This window comes from Stegodyphus dumicola, chromosome 3 (genome assembly GCF_044657685.1).
Source record: "Stegodyphus dumicola isolate Sdum_Otavi_A_Nest chromosome 3, ASM4465768v1".
NCBI classification, from domain to species: domain Eukaryota; kingdom Metazoa; phylum Arthropoda; class Arachnida; order Araneae; family Eresidae; genus Stegodyphus; species Stegodyphus dumicola.
In genome coordinates this window covers 119,044,987-119,068,132 of record NC_140770.1, presented here as the reverse complement: position 1 = coordinate 119,068,132, position 23,146 = coordinate 119,044,987, and the positions used below count along the sequence as shown (strand labels likewise).

The window sequence follows — 23,146 nt, the reverse complement described above, 5'->3', positions numbered from 1 at the left end:
ATTCTATACATTATATTACTGTAAGTGTTTTATTTGGGGGGGGCACCGAAATGGTATTTTGCCCCGGGCGCCAGTTATACTCACTACGCCACTGACTGTAACGTCACTGCAATTAAGCGTGCTATATTGGTTGGTACTACCAATCAGTCAACTACGCTACTGTTTCTACCTTCTTCAATAGCTCAGGACTTGACTTCTCTTACTTCAACTACAGACACGTATATAACAGCATGCATTTTTCGGCCCTCCTATCGATTTGAACCAGAAGCAACCCAGAGAAATGAGCTGCGTATCAAATACTATCCACCTCAAGGACTTTATCTCATACATTCTGCAGAGCAGATGCTATTCATATTTCTTAGCATGTGATTTTGAAATATTTGCCATTTATTGTACTAGATTAGGCTTCTGCCTCTCCCAACTTCACCATCAAAGCAATGTTAAGGCATAGAAAGTTATGGTCTAAATAATGTACTTCTACCCCCAGAAACCTGAATTTAATGACTCGTTGACCTTAATAAATTTAGACTTTCAGTATTCTTGACTGCTGAATTTCAGTAAAATAGTCCTCCCCCTTATATATTTTTAGCAACTCCAGGTCTGGAACAAAGCCTTCAAAATATTATTCTAATTCATAGTTAACTTCTACTTCTTAGCTGAGAAATGTTCGAAATTCAGCTGGTTGGCTGGCTTTTAAGATTTTGTGACATCATGCGCCAGCTATTGATAGCGCATGAGTAGAGGTTTTGCATTTGGGTGTTCTAGTAAACTGTGCTGAAATAAGAGCCGTAGGGGTCTAGTTACTAAATATTATAACTATATGTGTCAGTCACATTCTTGTATTTAATAGATGGTGAAAAAACTCTTCTCCTAACATGGCTAAACAAGAACAAGTCTTAATTTTAGAACCTTCTTCTGAGCTTCATTTTACTGGCAAGTTAAGATATTTATTACTGTTCTTTTAGAAGCCATATTGAATTTAATTTGAAATAAGCGACGTTATTTAAGAGGTTTTTTTTTAAATTCCTTCTGATAGATTATCGAATTTAATATTATTTAAATTGATTTGAAATTTTACAAACCTGGGGACTTTGGTAATAGCTGTCAGATCTGAACTGGCGATCTCGATTTCTCATCACGTGTACAAAATATGTTTTACTTTCTGAGATATATGTGAATATTAATATCGTTTGCCTTACTTATTAAAAGCTATAATCTGATTCAAAATGAAGCTTATAATTCGCACTTAGCCCAAATAAAAGAGATTTCGCTTAGTCAAAACTTTGTGCTTATAAATTGTGTCTTAAATTATATTTTAATGAATGTGTTGAATGAATAATTAATAATATCTCTTTAATTTAGGTCCATTTACGGATGTAGTCACATCATACATCAAACTGACGAATCCGTTAGATTGCCGTGTTGGTTTCAAAGTGAAAACTACAGCTCCCAAAAAATACTGTGTTCGACCTAATGGTGGTATTCTACAGCCTAAACAAGTAGTCAATGTCCAAGGTGTGTGACGTTTAGCAGTTTTTTTTCCGATTTTAATTAATATTGCACTTTATGTGTGTACAAAATGCATTGTATCTAATTAGAGTAGGTTTTAAGATGGTTTTTATATAAATTACAGCCTCAAACTGAATATTTACACATATATCTATCAAGCACAATTGTATCCTTATAAATTTTGCATTTATGAAATTAAGTACCTGAAAATTTATTAACGTAAAATAAAGTTACCGAATAATATGCTTGGTAGTTTCTCGATAATCAGTGCATATTGATTTTTTGTATTTTATGCATATTTTTTATATTTGTACATTTACGTATGAAATTAGAGGTTTACAATAAAAGAAATACATTTTTAAGCAGTTAAATATGTATTTACCTAATTAGTATTGTTATGTGAAAAGTGAAGTAATGCGTGTGTTTGATACTTGCATTTAACATGAAAGATGCATGCATAGTAAACAGAAGTATTGCGAAACATCTTGTACTTTTCCAAAATTATTATCTTTTATGGCAAAATATCTTCATTCAGTTGTATTCAAAAATGCACAATTCAAATTTTCACTTGCTGTAAAAAAAGAAAAAGGAAGTATGTTCGTTTTTTCCTTTTCTTGCGAAACACCAATATTGTTTTCAAGAGTTTTAAAGTAAACTATACCAGAATTATGTTGCTGCTTGTTTCATGTATATTTTCTAGATTGTATTTTGTTGTATTTTGAATTTCTTGTTTGTGCTGTAAAAGAAAAGAAGCATAGTTCTTTTATTATGGATGACCGTTTTTGATTCAAACCCAACTTAAATAGGCAAAATATTTGCACCTGTTCTTGAACTTAATACTTTTGACACTGTTGTAATATATTTAAAGAGAGAAAGAACTGTTTCAGACAGAAACTTAATTTGATTCAGAAGCGAAGAAGAAATACATAGTTTTCAAATGAGGGTTGTTTAATTTAGAATAAGTCAGTTTTGATTTGATTTTATTCCCATTGGAATTTGGTTTCCAATTGGTTTATTTTAATGTTATGATTTGCTGAACCAATTAAGTAATCATCATGAGGGCTGTGTAAAAGTTAATAGATAAGGACCAATTTGGACATAGTTTACATACAGTTTTATAGTTGCATTTTTTGAGTACTTTTCGCGGTGCGCAATCAACGGGAAGTTGATTTGTCAGCACTATCCTTATCTTCAGGGCAGATGTTTTTATTTTATTTGGCTTATAATTCCTTACTAAATGTAGTATTTCATCTCGATGTACTCTGTCTTTGATATGATTTAAATCAAATTTCTCGTCATTATAAATATCACGAATACACATCAAATAGTTTTCTGGTTGCAATTTTCTAATTTCGACTATGCGCAATGTATGCTTTACGCATGTGCGTTGAAAGAAATGTTAAATAAAGTAAACAAATAAATATAAAGCTTTCTTTTTCCTTAATTTTGATACCCTTTAGATCATAATTGCTCTTTATTTCATAAATTACAGTTTTCATATTTTTAATTTTATAATTTCTGCATGCCATGTTACCAGATTTAAACTGATGATCTATAATTCGGAAAAACTGATAATCTGGAATCGCTGAAGTCCTGACGAGTCTGGATTAAAGACTTTAGACTGTATTAGCTTTATATATAGCACTATTCTAACATAGGTATTTTGACACAAAATCAGACTTTTTCTGAAATAACATACCAATTTTTTTACATATTTTGATTCTACGACTCAAATTACACCAAACTACTAAGTTTTGTGAAAATCGCATGAGTAATTTTTAAAAAATTAGCTCTTAAAATTTTAGCTCCTGAATGGTAATTGCATTTGATATATATTTATTAATATCTCTCTTTTATGACACGTTTTTTATTCTTCCTTTCGCATTTCAAAGTTTAAGTTCATTCCAAAAAAAATTCACCCATTTTTTATGATTTATTTTTAAAATTTGTATTTTTAAGTAATTTTTTAAATTTTAGAAAAAATTTTGAATTATAACCTATAAAAGTTTTACCATCATCTTAAAGTAAGTGTATTTGTAAGCATACCTACAAAAAATTAGAGTTTTTTGGAACTACTATGATATGCCCCTTAAGTCGACAAATTTCTCGCCAAACATTTTTAGCTAGAAACTCCACGCTGCCATATTACTATCTAAATTTTTTGTCTACATTTCGAACTTTAAGCCTAAAATGTCTCCAAAAACGCGGTTTTCGCACATGCAAAAACCACATTTTGAACACACAATTTAAGCTAAAAATTCGACACAAAAACAAAAAATTTAGATAGCAAAAACAAAAAGTTTCAAACCAAAAATATTTGACAAGAATCCATGTACACAGCGATATGTTTTACATCTACGAATTAAACTAAAAACATCTATGAATTACAAAATATAGGCAGCAAAGGAATCTACGAACTACGGACACTTCACTTTAATAAATTAACATAACAATAAATTTCAAAGAATACCATGTACACAGCATCCTGTTTAAATTTTAAAAAAAATCTACAAATTGCACAATTTAGGCAACGAACGAATCTACGAACTTTAAAAAAATCCCATGTATACAGCGTTATGTTTCAACTTTAAAAAACATCAACGAATTGTGCAATCTGGACACTACGCACTAATCAACAAAATAAACTAAAATAAATTTCAAACAATTCAAAAAAACAATAACAACAGAAATTCATACTAAAAAAACAATGAACATAACATTCTACAAAATAAGAACAAGAATAAAATAAGATGCCCTTACCATGAATTAATGCTTTTTCAAACAGCAGAAATACCAATTTCATACCGCCTTTAACATGCCGTCACGTAATCACTATCGTATTTATATGACAGCCAGACACACTATTCAGAAAATTCATACTATGGTTCAAAATAATCACAAATGCACTAAAAACAATCTCCCAGACCTTCTTTCCACTCCTTCAAACACTAAAAATAATCTCCTAGACCTTTCCACTCCTTCAAACACACACTGACCCTTAACAAGATGGCCACAGTGATATTTCCTGTTGCCGAACTTCAATTGAATAACTTCCACCATTTTATCTTTCCCCCCTATCTTCTCAGACATAGATGCAAACCAATGAACTCCAGCAAAAGATTTTTCAACGTCAAGTGTTGCCATACAACACGCAATTGTGCCAAAAACCAGCACAGAACACATATCGCCGTATTTGGTGAAATTAGGGCATATATCAGAGTTGTACCAGTTTTTTTATTCAAAAGTTTCTAAGATCTACATGAATTTACATATTTTCGCACTTTGAAATTTGGCATCTTTTTTTTTTTTTTTTTTTTTTTGAGCAATAGTAACCCCAAATGTGGTTTATGGATTTTTGTTACAGTGAATTGCCACAGCTCTTTTTTAACCTTAAATTTCAAATAAATTTTTGCGGAGAAGTAATTATATGAAATTTTTTTCCTCAATGATGCATAATAAATATTTATTAATACTATATGAAAAACTTTTTTTTTTTAAATTATGGCTAATATTATTCAACATTTTAACTTTTTTTTTAAAAATTTGTTTCTTTTTTCCTTTTTTAAAAAAATATTTGTAAGAGTAAATTTTTACCTTCGCCGTGTTATCGTCTGCTACTTTACTTTAACTTCATTTAAATTGAATTGTCTAAAACTGAGAAAGTTTGTTTGATGTTTATTTTCATAATGTTTTTTTAACAAACAGGACGTTGAGAGTTTGGGTCATGCCCCAGCTTTAAAAAAAATTTATATAAATATAAATTTTTACATTAATCCTCTTAAAGAATGTTTTAAGTAGTAATTATCTCTTGTGTTATAGATTATATAAAAAACATGTTCTTTAATATAGAAATTATTAGGCTTAAAAAAACAAAATAATATGATTTAGATTGTTTTGTACGGGATATAAGAACCGGGCCACTCAGTGGTACATGATAAGTGTTGCTGTAGTAATTTATTTCTTTCTCATTTAACAAAAATCTTTTAATTCAAATATTTATCCTTTGGAATTTGTACTATATAAAGTTTATTTATACAGTACAAAGTCAAAATCCAGACTCGTCAGGACTTCGGCGATTCCGGATTTGGGATTTTTCCAAATATTAGGTGATCAATTTAAATCTGGTAAGATGGCATGCAGAAATTATACAATTAAAAATATGAAATCGTTATTTATGAAATAAAGAACAATTATGATCTAAAGAGTATTCAAATTTAAAAAAAAAAAAATATATTTGTTTACATTATTAAACATTTCTTTCAATGTAAGTTGTTTAAGTTGTTTCCACAAAAATTCAAAAAGTTCCTTTTTCTTTTTTCTCATGTCATATATAGTTGACTTTCCAATGCCATACTCCTATAATTTTGAGACGAATATGTCTTTATCCATTTTTTGCAGCAATTCCACTTTTTGTTTAATGGACATTGAAACATGGTTTTGCTTTGTAGCCTTTGGCAGCTCCAGAATCGGAAACTTTATTTGACATAATCGGAAGTTCAAGCTTAGTTTTTATAAAATTGCCATAATTATAACAGTCTGCAAAAAATAATGAGCTGGAACAAATTAGAAGATCAGGGAGCAGCGCAGTTCGCTACATTAACTGAAATGTCTTAGAATCAGTAAAGATAATTTTAGCCTAGCTTAATAGTGTCCGTTATACATTATTGGCTGTGTATCACAAGACTGGCGACGAAAGCCAAGTTGTTTCGCTTAATTTTGTCTTGCTCCTATTGCGTACTGAAAATTAAGCCTGAATTGTATTAGTTTTTTACTGTACCTACGTTTATTTCTTGCACATGCTTCAAACTAATCCGAGCTTCAAACTAATCCGAGTCCTGAATAAATAAACTTCCACATATACTTAAGGCTTTATCTAGGGCCGGCACTTGATACTGCCTGGTGCAGTCTCTACGGGTCCTAAATTCTGCTATAAAGTGCCTTCCTAAGCTCTAAATTTTCACCGCATTTAAACTTTGCATCCCAGTGCTTTCCCTAAATCATAAAAAACTTCTCACCCCTTAATTTTGCTGCTCGGTGCTTCCAAATTACAAAAATTTCGTCTTCCGTTAATTCTGCCGTCCAGCGCCCACATATTCTGCTGCCGCTTCTGGGTTTATAGTGAATAACATATCAGTTATTCTTAGTCAAAATAGCATTAAATGTAATCTTTTGGCCTATGAGTTTCGTTAACAAAATCTATTTTTAGCATATGAAAAGAAATTTTTTGTTGAATTTTTCCTCGTCAACATTTCTTAGAGCATTTCATCGCCAAGCGTAATGTTAGCATAAAAGGTTGCCATACTCTTGTTATTCAATTACTAATATAAAAAAGTTTAGACATCACAGCATGAGTTATTACTGAAGCTGCCATGGACTGATAAACATGCGGGGATGAAAGCAAAGTATAATAAGTAACGACTCGCCATATCGGCATCAGGGATATAAAAATAAGTGAATGTTTCGGTTTGAGATGTATGTCAAGTAGATAGCTGCAGAGCCAAATTACTAATCTCACAAATTTATACTTACAGGATTGTTTTTCCATAATGGTGTATTTTATTTAGTGCCTAAGTGATGAAATTAAGAATCAGAATTTTCTTAAGTGAAAATCTCCACATGTTTTATATTTTATTACGGAAGAAAAAATCAAATGAGCATTTAAAAAAAAAAAAAAAAAAAGTGTCTTTGAGGTCCGGATTTTAGATCATTCCGGATAATGGATGACCGAATTTCGGACTTTGTACTGTAGTTAAAATGTCTAGAAAATGAAAAGCTATCTTCAGCTGAAATGCATTTGATGCAACGGATATTTTAAAAAATTTGAGAAGAAAGCAAAATTTATGGAAGTGTAACAATCGAAAAATCTTAATTTTGTGTCAGTACTGAAAACAAATGTAGAAGTAAAGAAAGGAAATTAGGGGGGGGATTTAAAGGGGAATCTACTTCAAGAAAGTTGGGTGTTCAAAGAGAAAGCACTTCGACGTGCACACCAGCAAATAGCAGCGATTGAATTAGTACTAACGGAAAAGACAAAAACTATATCATTGCATATTAAATTGAAGAGCGATTGTTTTTCAACTATATGGTTATATAAATTTAAATTACTTCATACAACATCATATGGTATCATAAACGAAACATCCCATGATTTCTCAGTCGAATTATAATTATTTGAAGATTCGGGAATTTATCCAGTGACGTCATAAGGTATTACTCCTACCTTCTTAGTGTGCCTTTGTGGTGTAGTGGTTTGCACACTCGGTGCGTATTCAAGAGGTCCGTGGTTTGATGGTTTGATTCCCGGCGAGCGCATTGTTAATTTTTCATTTTCCTTGCTTAAAAAAAAAAAAAAAAAAAAAAAAAAAAATCTCTACAGTGGCGCCCGAATTAAAAGGTGATGAATGAGGATTTTTCACCACCAGGATTTGGTGACAGGTCATCCTTTAAAAGGGGGGAGTATATAAGGTTACTCCTGCCTTCTTAGCATGGTGTAGTGGTCTGCACGCTCGGCGCGTATTCGAGAGGTCTGTGGTTCGATTCCCGTGAGAGCATTCAAGTCTCCTGCTTCCAAAAAATCCTAATGTGTTTAAAAGGTATATGGATATCATATAAATTTTCTCTCTTGATGAAACTATTCTTTCCTTTCATCTCATGCCTTCAAAAAGCTTAGCCTCTAAAGAATGATAATGGCTCTGACCAAATACTGAGGAAATGGATTGAATTGGATTATTAAGTTATGGCAAAGCAGGGCTATCTGCCTAAAAGGAAGGATGCCTTCATGAAGAACGTTCTAAGGAAAACCAGCTGGCATATACCTTACACATGAGAAACACCACGAAAACACACATGCAACCAACCCATTTGCTGGGATTGGAAACTCGGAGTGAACTACCAATGTTCAGCGACTTTACCGCTCGGCCGTTTGTGGTTCTTTATGAAATGGAAGGTGATAACTTTATTTAAAATGAATGTAAGAAATACAAAGATGTTTCGAAAAGTTGGATGCTTTTTAATATACTTGCAGAATGCCTGAAGAAAAAGAGCAAGCCAAGAAGAAAAGATAAATTTTTGCACAAAATTTAGTATTTTTTTAAATTTAAAACTTTTTTAATCTTATGATATTTGATTCTTACAATTTCTAAAATAAAACATTTGACTACTATATGAATAACATTTTCAGAAACTAAATGTAGGAGGATAAAATTCTGTAAAGCAATTGGCATAATCGTAAAACTATTTAAAGCAATTTATACAAGTCATCCTAAGTTAAAATGTTGGTTATATATCTCTCTTATTTGTACATCTTTTCTGAACGGAACATTGAAAGGCATGTTAACTGTGCTTTATTGTATTTTTTCTTTTAATACATGCAGTTTTCAAATGTATCATAGTCTGGGTCACAAAGTATTCTTCCGAAAGAAACGCAATATAAATAAATAAAATAAAATTCTGGAAAATTCATATTAATAAATATATTTAAAATGCTCAGTTCGAATGAATAAATAGAAAAATTTAAAACAATTATCTGAAGAGACATTGCAACACAAACAATTAAACTAAAAGTCCAAAATAATAACTATGACTAAAAAATATAGTATAAAGAAAACTATTTGAAAAAAAAAAGAAAAAAAGATGCACTTTTTATTTAAGCTACAGAGTTTGAATGAGTAAATAGAAAAATGAAATTCGAAAAAGAAAAAAAAATTACTGAAAATAATAAGAATTATAATTAAAAATATAATATAAAGAACATTATTTGAAAGAAGGAATGATTGTGACTTTTTTGCTCTCGTGCATGATATAAAAAAAATGAAAATAGGTTGCCATATATTAAGAAGTTTGCCAAGTGAACTATTCTTCGCACTATTCTAATTCTTCGAACTATTCTAAAAAAAGCACCAACATAAATTGTTGAATTTCTCCATAAATTTCGCACCAAATTTTACAAAGTTTAATATTTAGGCATAAGTTGAGTCGTAGAATCGAAATATGTACAAACATTGGTATGTTGTTTCTGAAAAAGTCCAATTTTGTGTCAAAATACCTATGTTAGAATAGTGGGTACTATTCCGTTTTGAGGACCGTAAAAAATTGCTGCGAAAATGTATGCGCAAAAGCTTCAAATCTAGCAAACGCGCCCGTTTAACAGCGAGCCAAAGCTAGCGTATGCGCTGATTTCAAAATTGATTTCAAAATTTTCAAGATTGCTTAAGTTTATATAGTTCTATATTTTTTAAGACGCCATTGAAATACTAGTTTAATTTTTAAATCCTTTTTTGATATCCTATGGATTTAACAATTTGGGAGTTGCCCACGTTGGAAAGTCTGCAATAGAATTTTGGGTAAAGTGCAAAATCACCCAATGCTTGACGCGTTTTTAAGAATTGCACATATTCGGTATCCATGTACACATTGACCTATTTTCACTGTAAAAAAAAAACAAAAAAAAAAAAAAAAAAAAAAAAAAAAAAAAACCAGTATTGCACAAAAATAGCACTGCATACACTCTTGACTTTATCTATGTACACATCGACCTATATTCACCTAAAAAGTAAAAGAAAATTGACAAAAAATCCAATTATTTTTACCCTTGTAAAAAGCGGCAAACAAATAAGTGGACGATTCTGCAATTTACCGCAAATTTTTTAAAAGAAAAAGCATCAATTATTATAGAAAATTGTTTGAACAACCAACGAGATAAAAGCATCATTTATTATAGAAAATTATGTTTGAACAACCAACGAGATGAAATTATTCTTTAGCGATAACTTGGTAGCGAAATATTTTCAACATAACATAACATTTCATAACAAATTTTATTCCCTTTCTTTCCCGAAAATGTGTGATAGAAGAAGGGGAAGAGTTTTTACTCAAGAATGATAACTAACACATGTACTCACGATTACACCAAACCCAGCGTGTTTGAAGACTTTTCCATTTTTGGCGAAAACTCGCATATTTTGGCATCATTTCATTAATAGTCCAAAATGTGTGATGGAATTTTTTGTAAGTATGGGTACTTTCAGTGTATCTTGCCTAGTCACAATATATTCATTATTTGCAGAATATTATCTAACCATGATATTCTGAAGTAATCGTGACATTATTTAGAGCATAATTTATGCCCTAAATAAAGAACATAATTTAAAGCATAAGTTATGCTCTAAACAAAGTAAAAAAATAAAAAAAGGTAATGTCTTGTATTTTTCCTTTGAGGTATTCAATTTTCTGATCTACTAAGCTATTACTTATTAAGAATTAGAATATCGATTAAAGGGGGTATATTTAAATCAAGGGGAAATGGGAAATTTCTGAAAAATTTACTTAAAAGAAGTCGTAAAGGAAGCGGTGAAAACCAGGAGACCCATCTCTAAAGAAAACCAATCCCGAAGGATAAATCCCCGAGTGTGAAATCAAATGTAAACAAAGATTAAAAAAATGATTAAGGATAAGTCGCAAAGAAACTGAAACAGCGTGAATATTTGAAAGCTAAATACTGCATCAAATTGAGTAACACCAGAGGCAAAATACCTTCTTGTAAATCTGGTTTGAAAGATGAATTTCTAAATTCAGCACTCTTGTTGGAGTTTTAAAATGCTGCTTCAAATTATGTTGCACATAAATCAACAGTCTTGATCGAGAAAAGTGATCAGAATAGCTGTAGATTTTTTGCTTGGCATCCAAGTCAAGATACTTGTTAAAAGGTAACGTAGTAAAGCAAACAAAATCTTGGAAATATAGTAGAATAATGGAAAATTATTTTTGAATCTCGTAACTGTATCAAAAACTAGGAGAAACATCTGGAGAATAAATTGCAGTACAATGCAGTGAAAGAAAAATCTGAGAAATAAAGAAGAAAGAAACGCTATGCATGACTATAACCATTAGTTATGTATATTAGGTAATCTAGAACTCCATGGAAGTGGAGAACCTAATAATGGAATACTATGAAAAGTAAGATTTAGTTATCAATCGAAATGAAGAGATTTAGAGATTTGTCAGTGTGGGAATTGTAGTTAAGAGCCAAATAATCATAATTTTAAATTTGTATTAATGTTATGTATTGCTCTTATCTTGATGTTGAAAGTATATATATCGATTTTTAGTTCCATAAGAGTTGTATTTTGATTTCATTCATTTTTCAGTTATGTTACAACCATTCGACTATAATCCAAATGAAAAAAATAAGCACAAGTTTATGGTCCAATCGCTTATCATCCCAGAAGGAGATGTTAATTTTGATACTGTAGTAAGTATATTTATGCTTCTATTGTCAGATCTTTTTTCTTCCTTAAAATATTGTAGTGAGTATATTTACAGTTGGTAATAAGACTTTCCTTTTTGTATAAATGTTTTCTGAGCTGAATTATATCACTTGGTTACTCTAAAAATGTAGTAGTACTATTTTACATTGGAATCATGAATTATTCATTAGCAATATTATTATTTGTTGTGTAAAATATGTTTTAAGTCTTTATTGTAAAAGTTGCATAAGCAATCTATATCTAAATGCTAGAGTCTTAACATTTTTTAGGTACTTACGTATTAACGCAACCAGGCCAAAATTCGCATAAATCGCCAAATTTGGCGACCCTACTTACGGCAACCCTATGTGTGTGAAAATAGACGAAAGTTTATTTGTAAAAATAAAAAATAACACTGGGCGTGTACTACCACAGCAATGGGTTTTCGGCAGAATTTGCCGAGAAAAGAAAGAGACTTTTTTGATTACTGTACCTAACAAAAGCGCCGTTACCCTCATGGAAAAAATTTGCGAAAATATCAAGGAAGGAAGCATCATTTATTTGGATTGCTGGAAAGGATACAATACAAGTGAGTTCGAAAATGCTGGATTTTTGCATGGAACTGTTAATCACAAATATAACTTTGTGGATCCCAACACGGGCGTTCACACACAACATGTAGAGCGCATGTGGGGCTCAGCCAAATGGCGCAACAAAAAACAGAGAGGAACAGCCCGTCATCATCTTGACTCATACCTTATCGAATTTATGTGGTGCTAAGCTCAAGCTGTTAATGGCGAAGACGGTTTTCAATCAGTGCTAAAAGCAATAGCCAAAAGATTTCCACCGAAAAAATAATTCTGCAACTTATTCAAATTCGAAACCGGAAGGGTTTAATTGCTATTTTATATTTTAAAACAAAATAATATAAAAAACAGTATTAAAAATTATCTGTAATTAATAAATGTACATTTTCTTTCTATTCATACTTTTATACTCAAACTTACAAATCGCGCCAACCTGGTTGCGATAATACGTAAGTACCCATTTTTATTTTAAAATTCCGCTGCTGTGCTGTTAGTTCTCAAGAATGCATTATCCTTTTTGTTACTTAAATATCAAACGATAGTGGGAATTTTGGTTAGCAAATTGCAAAACAAAATTTCTGCTTCTCTGCTATAAGCATACCCTCCGTTTTTGGTATGTTCTAACACATGCTATGTTATTATACTAGCTTTGACATGCTACATATTTTCTCTTTGCTATGGAAATCTGGAATTTACAAGTAGTGAAATGGAATTTGTAAGCTGTTCTCAGAATTGTGGACTATTATTGAAAGTCAAGAATAGAAAATTGGTTTGAAGGAATCCAGTTCCTATGTTAAAGAAATGTGTATTATTTTTACTACTGGTGTAAAGAGTTAGCATCATTAAAATTTTACCAAGAATATTCTGATATAAAAATAAGAGAATAAAATTATTGTAGGGTGGATCAGTTATCTAATACAGGGATCGGCAATCTGCGGCTCGCGAGCTGCATGCGACTCTTTTGATGTAAAGTTGCAGTGCTCAAGTTCCAAGTTCCTCAAATAATATTTACTGAAACGAAATAATATATACTATAATATTGAAACAAAAGTTTTAGTGGCTCTTTAAAAACTGCGAAATTTTGTAAACTTTGGCTCTTCCATTTCAGTAGGTTGCCGACCCCTGATCTAGTAGTTTTAATAATTAAAATGGAAGAGAACCAAAATCCGTGATCGTACTGAAGTTTACATTATTAAGTCATTATCAGAATTATCTTGGTGCTAACCATAATTCATGGTATCACTGAGTTATATCAGATTTGTTTCCAAGCTTTCAGGAGAGCAGAATTTGATTTTTCATTATAATATAAAGTTGTGCACAAGAATAGATAATTATATTGCTGCATCATATGTTTTTTCCCCAAATAATGTTGTAATTGCTTAAATTTTAAATACTACTGAATTCTCTGTTTTAATTCATTAATCCATATCATTAATTAATGAAATGGATTAATGCTATTTCATCAATCAGTTTTTGTAACCTTCATTTGTTATAAAAAATTAATTATCCTAAATGTTTATGTATGTGTATGACATTTCAGTTATTTTAATTTTGATTAAAATTGAGTACTAAAATTGGTTTATATTTAAATCAATATATATATTATATTGAATTGTTGCATTATTTTTGAATTATTACTGTATTATTACTTAAAGTTTGGGGCAAAAGGTGAAAGCAGTTTTATTCAGGAAACAGATTTTATACGATTTCTGAATTATGTACTAGATTTGGAAAATGCTATGCCTCAATAGCAGAAGTAATACAATCTTGAAATTCTCAAATTGTAGGTATAAAAAGGACAGTACATACTTTTTTTAAATACGCCTTTATAGTTTGGGCATTTTTTAAATATTTTATATCTAACATTATGCTTGGTGTGATATTTTGTTTAATTCATAGTGGCAAGAAGCCAAACCTGAGAGCCTTATGGATTCTAAGCTGAGATGTGTTTTTGACATGCCTGCTGAAGAGTCTGTTCAAAATGTAAGAATTTTATTTTAATTACCCATGTCTTCTGTATGATAAAAATGGCTTTTAAATTTCTAATTTAGCATTGAGGTGAATAAGAGATGGAATTGTCTTTTTTGGGGGGTATTTTATTAAAAATTTTAGAATGATACAAGAGTATTAATGAAGGTGGGTATAAGGTTTATTCCCTCAATCATAGATCCTAGGCAGGTACTTTAATTACAAAGTTTTCAAAATGAGGTAGAGAATTTTTAAGAGAATGGTTTATATAATATGGAGGGGAAATTGCTGTAATTGTAAAAACTGTGTTTTTCATATGGAAGACTTCTAGTCAGTAAAGTATTCATTATGTGTTAAATGTAAAAAGTTCCATTCCTTTATATGAAACATGTTAGGAGATATTAGTAAGAATAATTCACTTGGCAAACTTCTTAATTTATAGCAACCTATTTTCCTTTCCGTTTTTTTTTCATTGTCCTCGAGCAAAAAAAAAAAAAAAAAAAAAAGTCACCAAATAATTTTAACAAAGTGTGTAAACCACATTTTTGTTATTATCACTAATAATAATTATGCCAAATTTCAAAATGCGCCAAAATGTAAATTCACGTATATCTTAAAAAATTTGTGGGTATGTTTTGCAGTATATTTAGTATTTTTTGCAGGTATGCTTAGAAATACATCTACTTTAAGATGATGTTAAAAATTTTATAGGTTATAATACAAAATATTTTTCAAAAAATTTAGAAAAATTATTTTAAAATACAAATTTTTAAAATAAATCATAAAAAAGGGCGAATTTTATATGGAATGAACCTAAATTTTGAAATATGAAAGGAAGAATCAAATAAGTTTAATAAAAAATGAGAGATTAATAAATATATATAGGAAATTCAATTAACATTGAGGAGATTAAATTTTGAGAGCTAATTTTTTAAAAACTACTCACGCGATTTTTCCAAAACTTGGCAGTTTAGCATAATTTGAGTCGTAGAATCGAAATATGCAAAAAAAATTGGCATTTCCTTTCAGAAAAAGTCTGATTTTTGTGTGAAAATACCTATATTAGAAAATGATATATATAAATCTAATACATATGCCAAGTCGCGCCTTCGAGATATAAAAAACGCAAGTTGAATTTCGTGAATAGGCCCAGGAGAACAGGAGATATAGAATTGAACCCCCCTTTTTTAGGGGGGCACAGTAGTTTAGTTCTTTTTTTATAAGGTAACAATCAAATGGTAAATGAGCAGTCGAGATGTAGTAGTAAAGTTATATATTGCTAAATAGTAATAACTGTCATACAGTTATACAGTAAAAAGCATTACCTTTATCCTGACCTTTTTATTTTTTATGTTCTATCCATTTCCCCCCGTTGGGACATTCTGCACATTTCTACTTGTTTATTTAAAACATTCGAAAAGAAGTAAAAACAGAATTTTTCGTATCTATATGTATATGTTTTGTATCTATGTATTTCAATCCTATATGTATTTGTTTACTTTCTTGTGACATTAGTTCTGAAGTGAGTAAAAAGTGCCGGTGTATAAGATGCAAATTTCATAAAGTAATGTTGTTTGAATGTGCAGTTGTATTTATAATTGTATAATCTGCAAATATAATTTGTTTTATATGTCTGTGGGTTAAAAATAGTTTTTTTAATGTTGACCGTTTGAAAAGTTAAATGCATATAAATTTGTTTCTTTTCCTTAACTAAAATTCATTGTTTATAGATAAAAAATATATTGTATGTATAATTTATTTGCAAGGTATTACTAATTACCAGCTAAGTGCATGGAAATATGGATTTAATTTATAAAATTTTCATGCATTACAGACAGATTGTGTTAATCAGAGAATAACATTAAAGTGATTTACTATTTTATGGTGCTGTCAATCTGCATTATGAAGTAAATTGCAGTTATCAGTGTTGCATAGGGGTGGGTATAATTTTAGAAGTCATTAATGATGAATAGCATAGGAGAAATTTTGGTAGTTGTTGGTTATAGCGACCTTGTCAACAAACGGGGATTGGCACATTTTAACCCATTAACGATTTTACCCGGATTTTCTCGTTCTTTTATGCAGGTCTCTTAACGGTTCGTTACGGATTATTGTTAGTTTAAATGTACCCTCGAAAACGGACAGTCCCGTGTTTTTGTATTATCGAAAAAACACGCCAAAAAGGACTAGCCCGTATTTTTGTATGTCTTCCAACCCCCAATGCCTAAGGGGACAAGGGTCCATGCAATCCTGACAACAATGGGTAATGGCTGTCTTTAGCGTGGGGAGAAATCTTGATGTTTTGGGATAAAGGCCTTACACTGACTCTAAAGAAACAAATTTATTACCAGTTACAAAGTGGATGCATATATAAAGGGATTTAAGAATTTCCGTTTTAGAGCAGTTATTGAATAAAAAATATAATTTTTTACAAAATCAACGTTTACCTATAAGAGCGTTAATGAATTAAAACAAGAAAAATAAAAGTAATAAATGCAAACATAAAAATCTGAGAATGCAAATCTTTCAGATTTTACATTACGCCCAAAGGGCGTTTTTTAACGGTTTGTGGGTTACCTTTGTTTTTAAATATCATGTTCTTCGCACTTAAACCATAAAACTTCAGTTAAACAGCAATACCGCAAAATAAATTTTAAATGAACATATCTTTAGAATTTCCGAAACACAGTCTCGCCCGTTGAAGATAATTTTTTATATTATTATTTTAATACAGTGTTGCCTTTGCTCGCTTTAAAATCGTTGAGTTTCTTAATAAAAAATTCATTGAAGTTTTACGAAATATGAAACATATAATAAAACAAATTCCAAATCTCGGCTTCGAGATGCCCATATTCGGGTGGAAATGTACGTTATTCAAAATTGGATGGGTCTAGGTACCGTTGTTTTATCACAATGCGAGAAACATACATATATTTATGCAGATTATTCATTATTTAATTTCAAGGCAGATAGCCCTTGAGTGCTCTGCCGTAATCTAATAAACCAAAATCATTATTTAATTTCTTTAAATATAATACAGGGCTGTAATATGTGGTAGCAACAGTTTGAAAAGTGAACTGACATAGTTTTCAACGGAAAATGAAAAAATGAAGTTAATAGACCTTCTCGGCTAACGCCCTTTGTTTTAAAAATAATGTATCGTGTAATTTAATGGGAATACGAGATTAAATAATTCTCTTTAAAAAATTCTTCTACAAATTTATATCATGAATAATAAAAACGTGAGGCTGTCTTGATAAATTTATAAATATTATACATCTGACAATGCGATTCAATTATTTGATTTCGTAATTTAAGAACCTATGATTCTTCTTATAAAACTGTACAGGAATTTAGCAAAGAAGCTATTAAGTAATCTCTTATTACCATTAATCTATGCGATAAATTATTATTATTATTATTACTTTTGGTTCAGTCTTTTACTTCCAAGTATCCTTTTACCTCAAATAATCGAAAAAATATATAAATTCAAAACAAAATTCGCCCCCAAATCAGAAATTAGGTTACAAATTTCATGCAAATTTTATTTCAAAAGCTATTTTACGCTCTGTAAAATGATGCAAACTTAAAAATTTAAGATTTTTAGTTTATTCTTAAATGGAAATATGCGCAAAAAATTTCTTCGACATTAAATTTTAAAAACTCTAAATCGAATTATTATCATCCGTAAACATAATTGTACAAAATCTGAATTCAATAGCTTATCGATAAGCAGTTCAAAAATCTACGACGAGCTTTTGATTAAACACCGTGAATGAACTGAATACAATTTTTGGAACAGCTCTATTTTTAAGCACTTTGGAAAGATCGGTAAGTTGTTGATATAGCATAACTGTTATTTTTATAACATTCTTGGCATTATGAAACGTGTGACATTCATAAGTGATTCCCAACAGTTCTGTTCATTTGTCAAAGTGGCTGCTTTTGAAAATATTGTGAAGCTCACTCGATGTGCTCCACTATCTATGATACTCATTAAAGATATTTAATTATGTTTTATTTCTATACAGAAATACTGGTAAAATTAAGAGGTCAAATATTTAATTATTTGAGTTATATAACTACTTATACTGTCTCAAGAAATTTTGAGTCATTTTGTAAAAATAATCTTTTCTTTAAAATTCCTTTTCCCCCCTACCCCCTATGCTTCATGACTTTATTACTATTCTGATGAATGGAAGGTTTGTAGAGACATTAAATTTTTTTTTTTTTTTTTAACAGCAAGAAACATGAAAAATGAGCGATGCCTTACCCGGGACGCGAACCACGGACTTCTCGAATGCGCGCCGAGCGTACTGAGACCACGAAGGCATGCTAAAAGGGCGGGAGAAAATACCGTATATTCACTCATTCCCCTTTTATAGGGCGACTGGGGATTAGGGGACCGAATCGCCAAATCCTTGCGGCGGAGAATCATCATCCACCTTTTTTGGTTTGGGTGCCACTATCATACCTGCCAACTTTTACGAATTTTTCGTAATTTTTACGAAAATGCGTTTGTCTTTACAATTTTACGATCGTAATCCATTTTTTACGATTTTTTTTCCTTTTTCAAGTGTTTTTAGTGATTTTTGTTGAAATTTTAGAATTTTTCGCCAATTTAGCGATTTTCGCCAATTGCATCGTGTTTTACCGCCAACTACCGACTACTTCGAATCCAGTAACCTGCGGTTTCTCCCAACTCGCCGCTTAACCAGCCAATCCAATGCGCTGAACTTGTTTTTCCCACTCTTTTCTTTGTGGGCGCCAGATTATTTTTTTCGTGTTTGCTTCAGCAGCAAGGGAATTACTCAGCTCGTACTCAGCGAGCGTGGATTGTCGCATTCTGTTTGTTTTTTGTTTGCACGTGCTATGCATTTTTTTAATACGTCGTTGTTACGAAATGAGTTAAAAAAAACCGTATTCTCAATATTTTCGGCCTGCCTACAAAGCCGAATTTCCAACAATTAAAGAATCCTTCAAAGGAAATAACTATGAATTTCCAAAGAATTTTTGGCTAAAGCCAAAAAAATGCACTTTAAATTCATTGCAATAATTTTTTTGTGTAACATTAAGCTCTTGTTTTATGTTTCCTAATAAATTTTTTAGTTACTTACTTAATTGAGATTTACTAATGTAAGTACAATTTTCTTTTTTCTATTTTTATAAATTGTTATTTTGTTAGTATCAAAGCATGATATTAATTCTTCGTGTTCTTCTGAATTTTGGAGAAATCTTCTGAATTTGGGGGAGAAATCTTCTGAATTTTTATCTTTAGAGGTTGGCAGGTATGCACTATAGAAACATTAGGTTATTTCGAAGCAGGACATGTGAAATAGGAGCAATGCCTTCGCCGGGACTCTAACCACCAACCTCTCGAATACACGCCGTGCGTGCTGACCATGAAGGTATGCTAAGAAGGCAGGAGAAAATACCTTATAGGTTATGAAAACCAAAAGTTGAGTAGGTAGTCACAAATCTAACTAATAAATGCTCTACAAATACAACTTTTAATATTTTAGCAGAATTTTTTGGAAACGTATTTATATAGATTGTTGTAGAAATCGACACAGTTTGATGCCAGTTTAGAGGAGGGGTTGTTTATGAGCGTATTAAAAATGCTTTTCCCACTCAAAATGTTAACTACTTTAAAATAATAATTCATAATCGCACTGAATCTGATGTTTACAATTATTTCCCCTGAGATTTCTTTAAAAAGAAAGAATTACAATTGTGTTTAATGCAGAAAATTTAATGGAATTGGCATCTGCGCAAGAGCAGGGAGAACTTTCTAAGGAAAACTAGATTTCCTTCACATTGAACGTAGAAAACTTTCACCGAACAAGTGTGTTTACCAGGATTTGATATGTAGGATTACCAGTACTCAGCGGTTTTAGCGCTTGGCCACTGGGGCCCACAGGCCGATTAAAAATCTTGTTTAGAAACCTTTAATCTTGATTTAGTGTGACAGGTGCCGTAGTTTGAAGGTTAGGATTACTTGAATACAGCAAAACACACGAGGACTATCTGCTTTTAAGGAAAGAGATGCCTTCGTAGAGGACTTTTTAACGAGAAAAATCTCATATTCATGTTATATATAAGGAAAAACAGGGAAAAATACCATTCAGCCATCGTATTCGTTCGTCAGTGTGTAAATCGAACTACCAGTATTTACCGGCCACTAATATGGCCGTAGTTGAATAGGGGAAATAACTGTTGGATTGTAAGGCATCTAAATTAAGAAATAAAAAAAAAAATCACTTCTGAGGTAATCTTAAACCCAAATTATTTTTATTATAATTATGAAAGAGTTCAACTCATTTGTTAATTTTCAGATCGTTAAAATTAGTTTGGCTTTAATGAATGATTATTTAGACCTGTTACAGGAAACAAATACATCAAAAGTTTCCTTTAAAATATCAGGAATTATTGAAAAATCTTCTGTAATTTATAAACGAGAAAACATATTTAACCAGATTTTACATGTGTGAAAAAATAATGAATTTTGATCTCCCCTAGTAGAGACATTTGTAATTATATTTCTAGTTCCAAATTCAAAGTGAAAAATCTAGGTGCCTGAAGCCAGAGAACACTATCGATTCTTCTTGGCTTCTATTTTCAGCGACGAAATAGATCAACTGCATGGAATTTTTATGATTTTTCTCAACATGTAAACTAAATGCTTGTAAGTGTTTCTTAGAAAGCTCGTTGGAAGTAGAATACCTCTATCTTGGTAGATAGATATCGTGTGCTTTAGTAAATTTAGCAAATCTAAACACAGGGCCGACAGTACTATGTTTGAGGCCTTTCTCTAACATAGTCAAATAGTGTATCGAATAGTCGAACAATGAAATCACCCTACATCGCCCTCTTTTACTTACTTTTATACTTTTATCTCAATATTATATATTGCATCCATAAAAATTTCTCTAAATTAATGTTATTTGGATTCGAAAACCATTTTATGCTTAAATACATCTTTCCAGATGTTTGTCTTTTACTCACTGAGAGTCATTGCTTCTTGAAGATGTCAAATCATTAATGAAAAATTATTTCTTGCTTTTCCGGTTTCCCCTAACTGTTTCCACAAAGGCCGAACCTTTGGGCAAAAACAGCCCTCCTATGATGTTAATTCCTTAGTAAAAGAGAAAGCACTGAACGGGGTAAAGTAGTAGAAATCTTGACTTTCCTTTTCACTCAAAATTCAAGCATTCCCAAAATCTACTTTAAAAGATATACTCCCTAAGGTATAAAATTTTTGTGTAATGAAATTATAAAATGCAATATATATATATATATATATATGCAATAATAATATATATATATATATATATGCATTATAATATATACATATGCTAAAATATGACATTGATGACATATATATATCAATTAAACCTTTAGACACACACACATACATAATCAGATATATTACATATATAGAATCACATAGTATCAGTAGGTGAAAGAAGAAAATAAATCCTACTGGTGAAAGATTGCTGAAGAAATTCAAAGCATAATGAAAGTTTCTTTTATCTTGGAATCAAAGAACTTTTTTATCGCTTTAGTTTTTGGGAGACTATTAGATTAAAATGTAATAAATAAATAAGTTTATGAAAGAAAAATAAATCTTTAAAGGAAGAAAAAGGAAAAATAGAACCAAACAATCAAATCATTTTCAGCATTGAAACCAATTTTAAGTGCGACAGTATATTTTCCTGCCGATACGAAAACTTAAGAAAATGGACTGAAATCTGCATTGTTTTACCTATCAATATACGACAAATGGAATAACGATACAAAAAAAAGTAAATTTGAAAAATTTCCGAAAGCGGAATAATTCCGAATGCTGCACAAACAGAAAGATACCATGCAGAAACATTGGATTTTTTTCGAAGCAAGAAATGCGAAAATTCAGCAGTGCCCTCTTTGTGCTTCTAATAAGGAGGTCTTCCAAATTCTAGCTGGAAGGACTTCCATTTATAACAAGATAGTGAGAATGGCATAATTCCTTATTATTTGTTTTCATTTAAAGGGCGAGAGAGAAGAAGCACGAGGCACTGTCGGAATAATTCATGTGTTAACGAATTATCGTCTGACATGTTTTTGTTGGGGTGCCATTGAAGAGACATAGCGTTTTTATAAGGGGGGGGGAAACACGAAAAATCCGTTATCCTATCAGCGGAATACGAACCACAGGCATTCCGACTGATAGTCCGATCTACTATCACTTACACCCCGAGTTCAAATTCTAGCTGGAAGAAGCTCCATTGAGCAATTTCCAGCTCAAAGAAGAATGAGATAATTTCTCATAATCAATACGGATATATAACTGATGATTCTAAAATTTTATTATCATTAAGACTGGAAAAAATACACGATTTAATTCATTTTCATACATTTTAAAAGAAGTTAAATTTTTCAGAGAGTTACTATAAAATATTTATTAGAATGTCAAATTTAAGCATTTCAGTTATTTATATAATAAAGGATAAATTTTATATTTATATAATAAAGAAAAATCGTTAATAATATCACTCTGATTTTAGTGGAGATATTTTAAGAAATAAATAAGTGAAGGCTGGAGGAAGAAAAACTATTTCAAGTTATATGTTTATCTTAAAAGTAACGAGAGAAAAACTATGTTAAAAGAAAAGGCACGCATATCGAAATTGTTTCCTGTACTGCTGACAAATTGTTATATGGCATGTATACTATAATGTTCATGAATAATTGATTGCTACTAGATTAATACAGGCATAGCATATTTTTAAGGACTGATTTGCTGTAATTTCCAATTTGATTTTTGCATACTTTTATGTTTAGGACACTAATTACATC

At 30.8% G+C, this 23,146-nt stretch overlaps 1 protein-coding gene across 2 annotated transcripts in view; it reads left to right on the top strand.

The window, feature by feature from the left end:
• Window positions 1–709: 709 nt before the first annotated feature.
• Window positions 710–23,146, top strand: part of LOC118179797 (vesicle-associated membrane protein-associated protein B-like) — a 58,947-nt gene continuing 36,510 nt past the window's right edge. Inside the window, exons 1-4 of one of the 2 annotated variants that reach the window (XM_085813243.1) lie at window positions 710–933; window positions 1,363–1,515; window positions 11,655–11,758; window positions 14,240–14,323. In XM_085813243.1, coding sequence (XP_085669369.1) covers window positions 876–933; window positions 1,363–1,515; window positions 11,655–11,758; window positions 14,240–14,323 — 399 coding nt within the window. In that variant the 5' untranslated portion in view covers window positions 710–875. The remainder of the gene's footprint in view (window positions 934–1,362; window positions 1,516–11,654; window positions 11,759–14,239; window positions 14,324–23,146) is intronic. The other variant, XM_085813244.1, reaches the window with a different exon arrangement.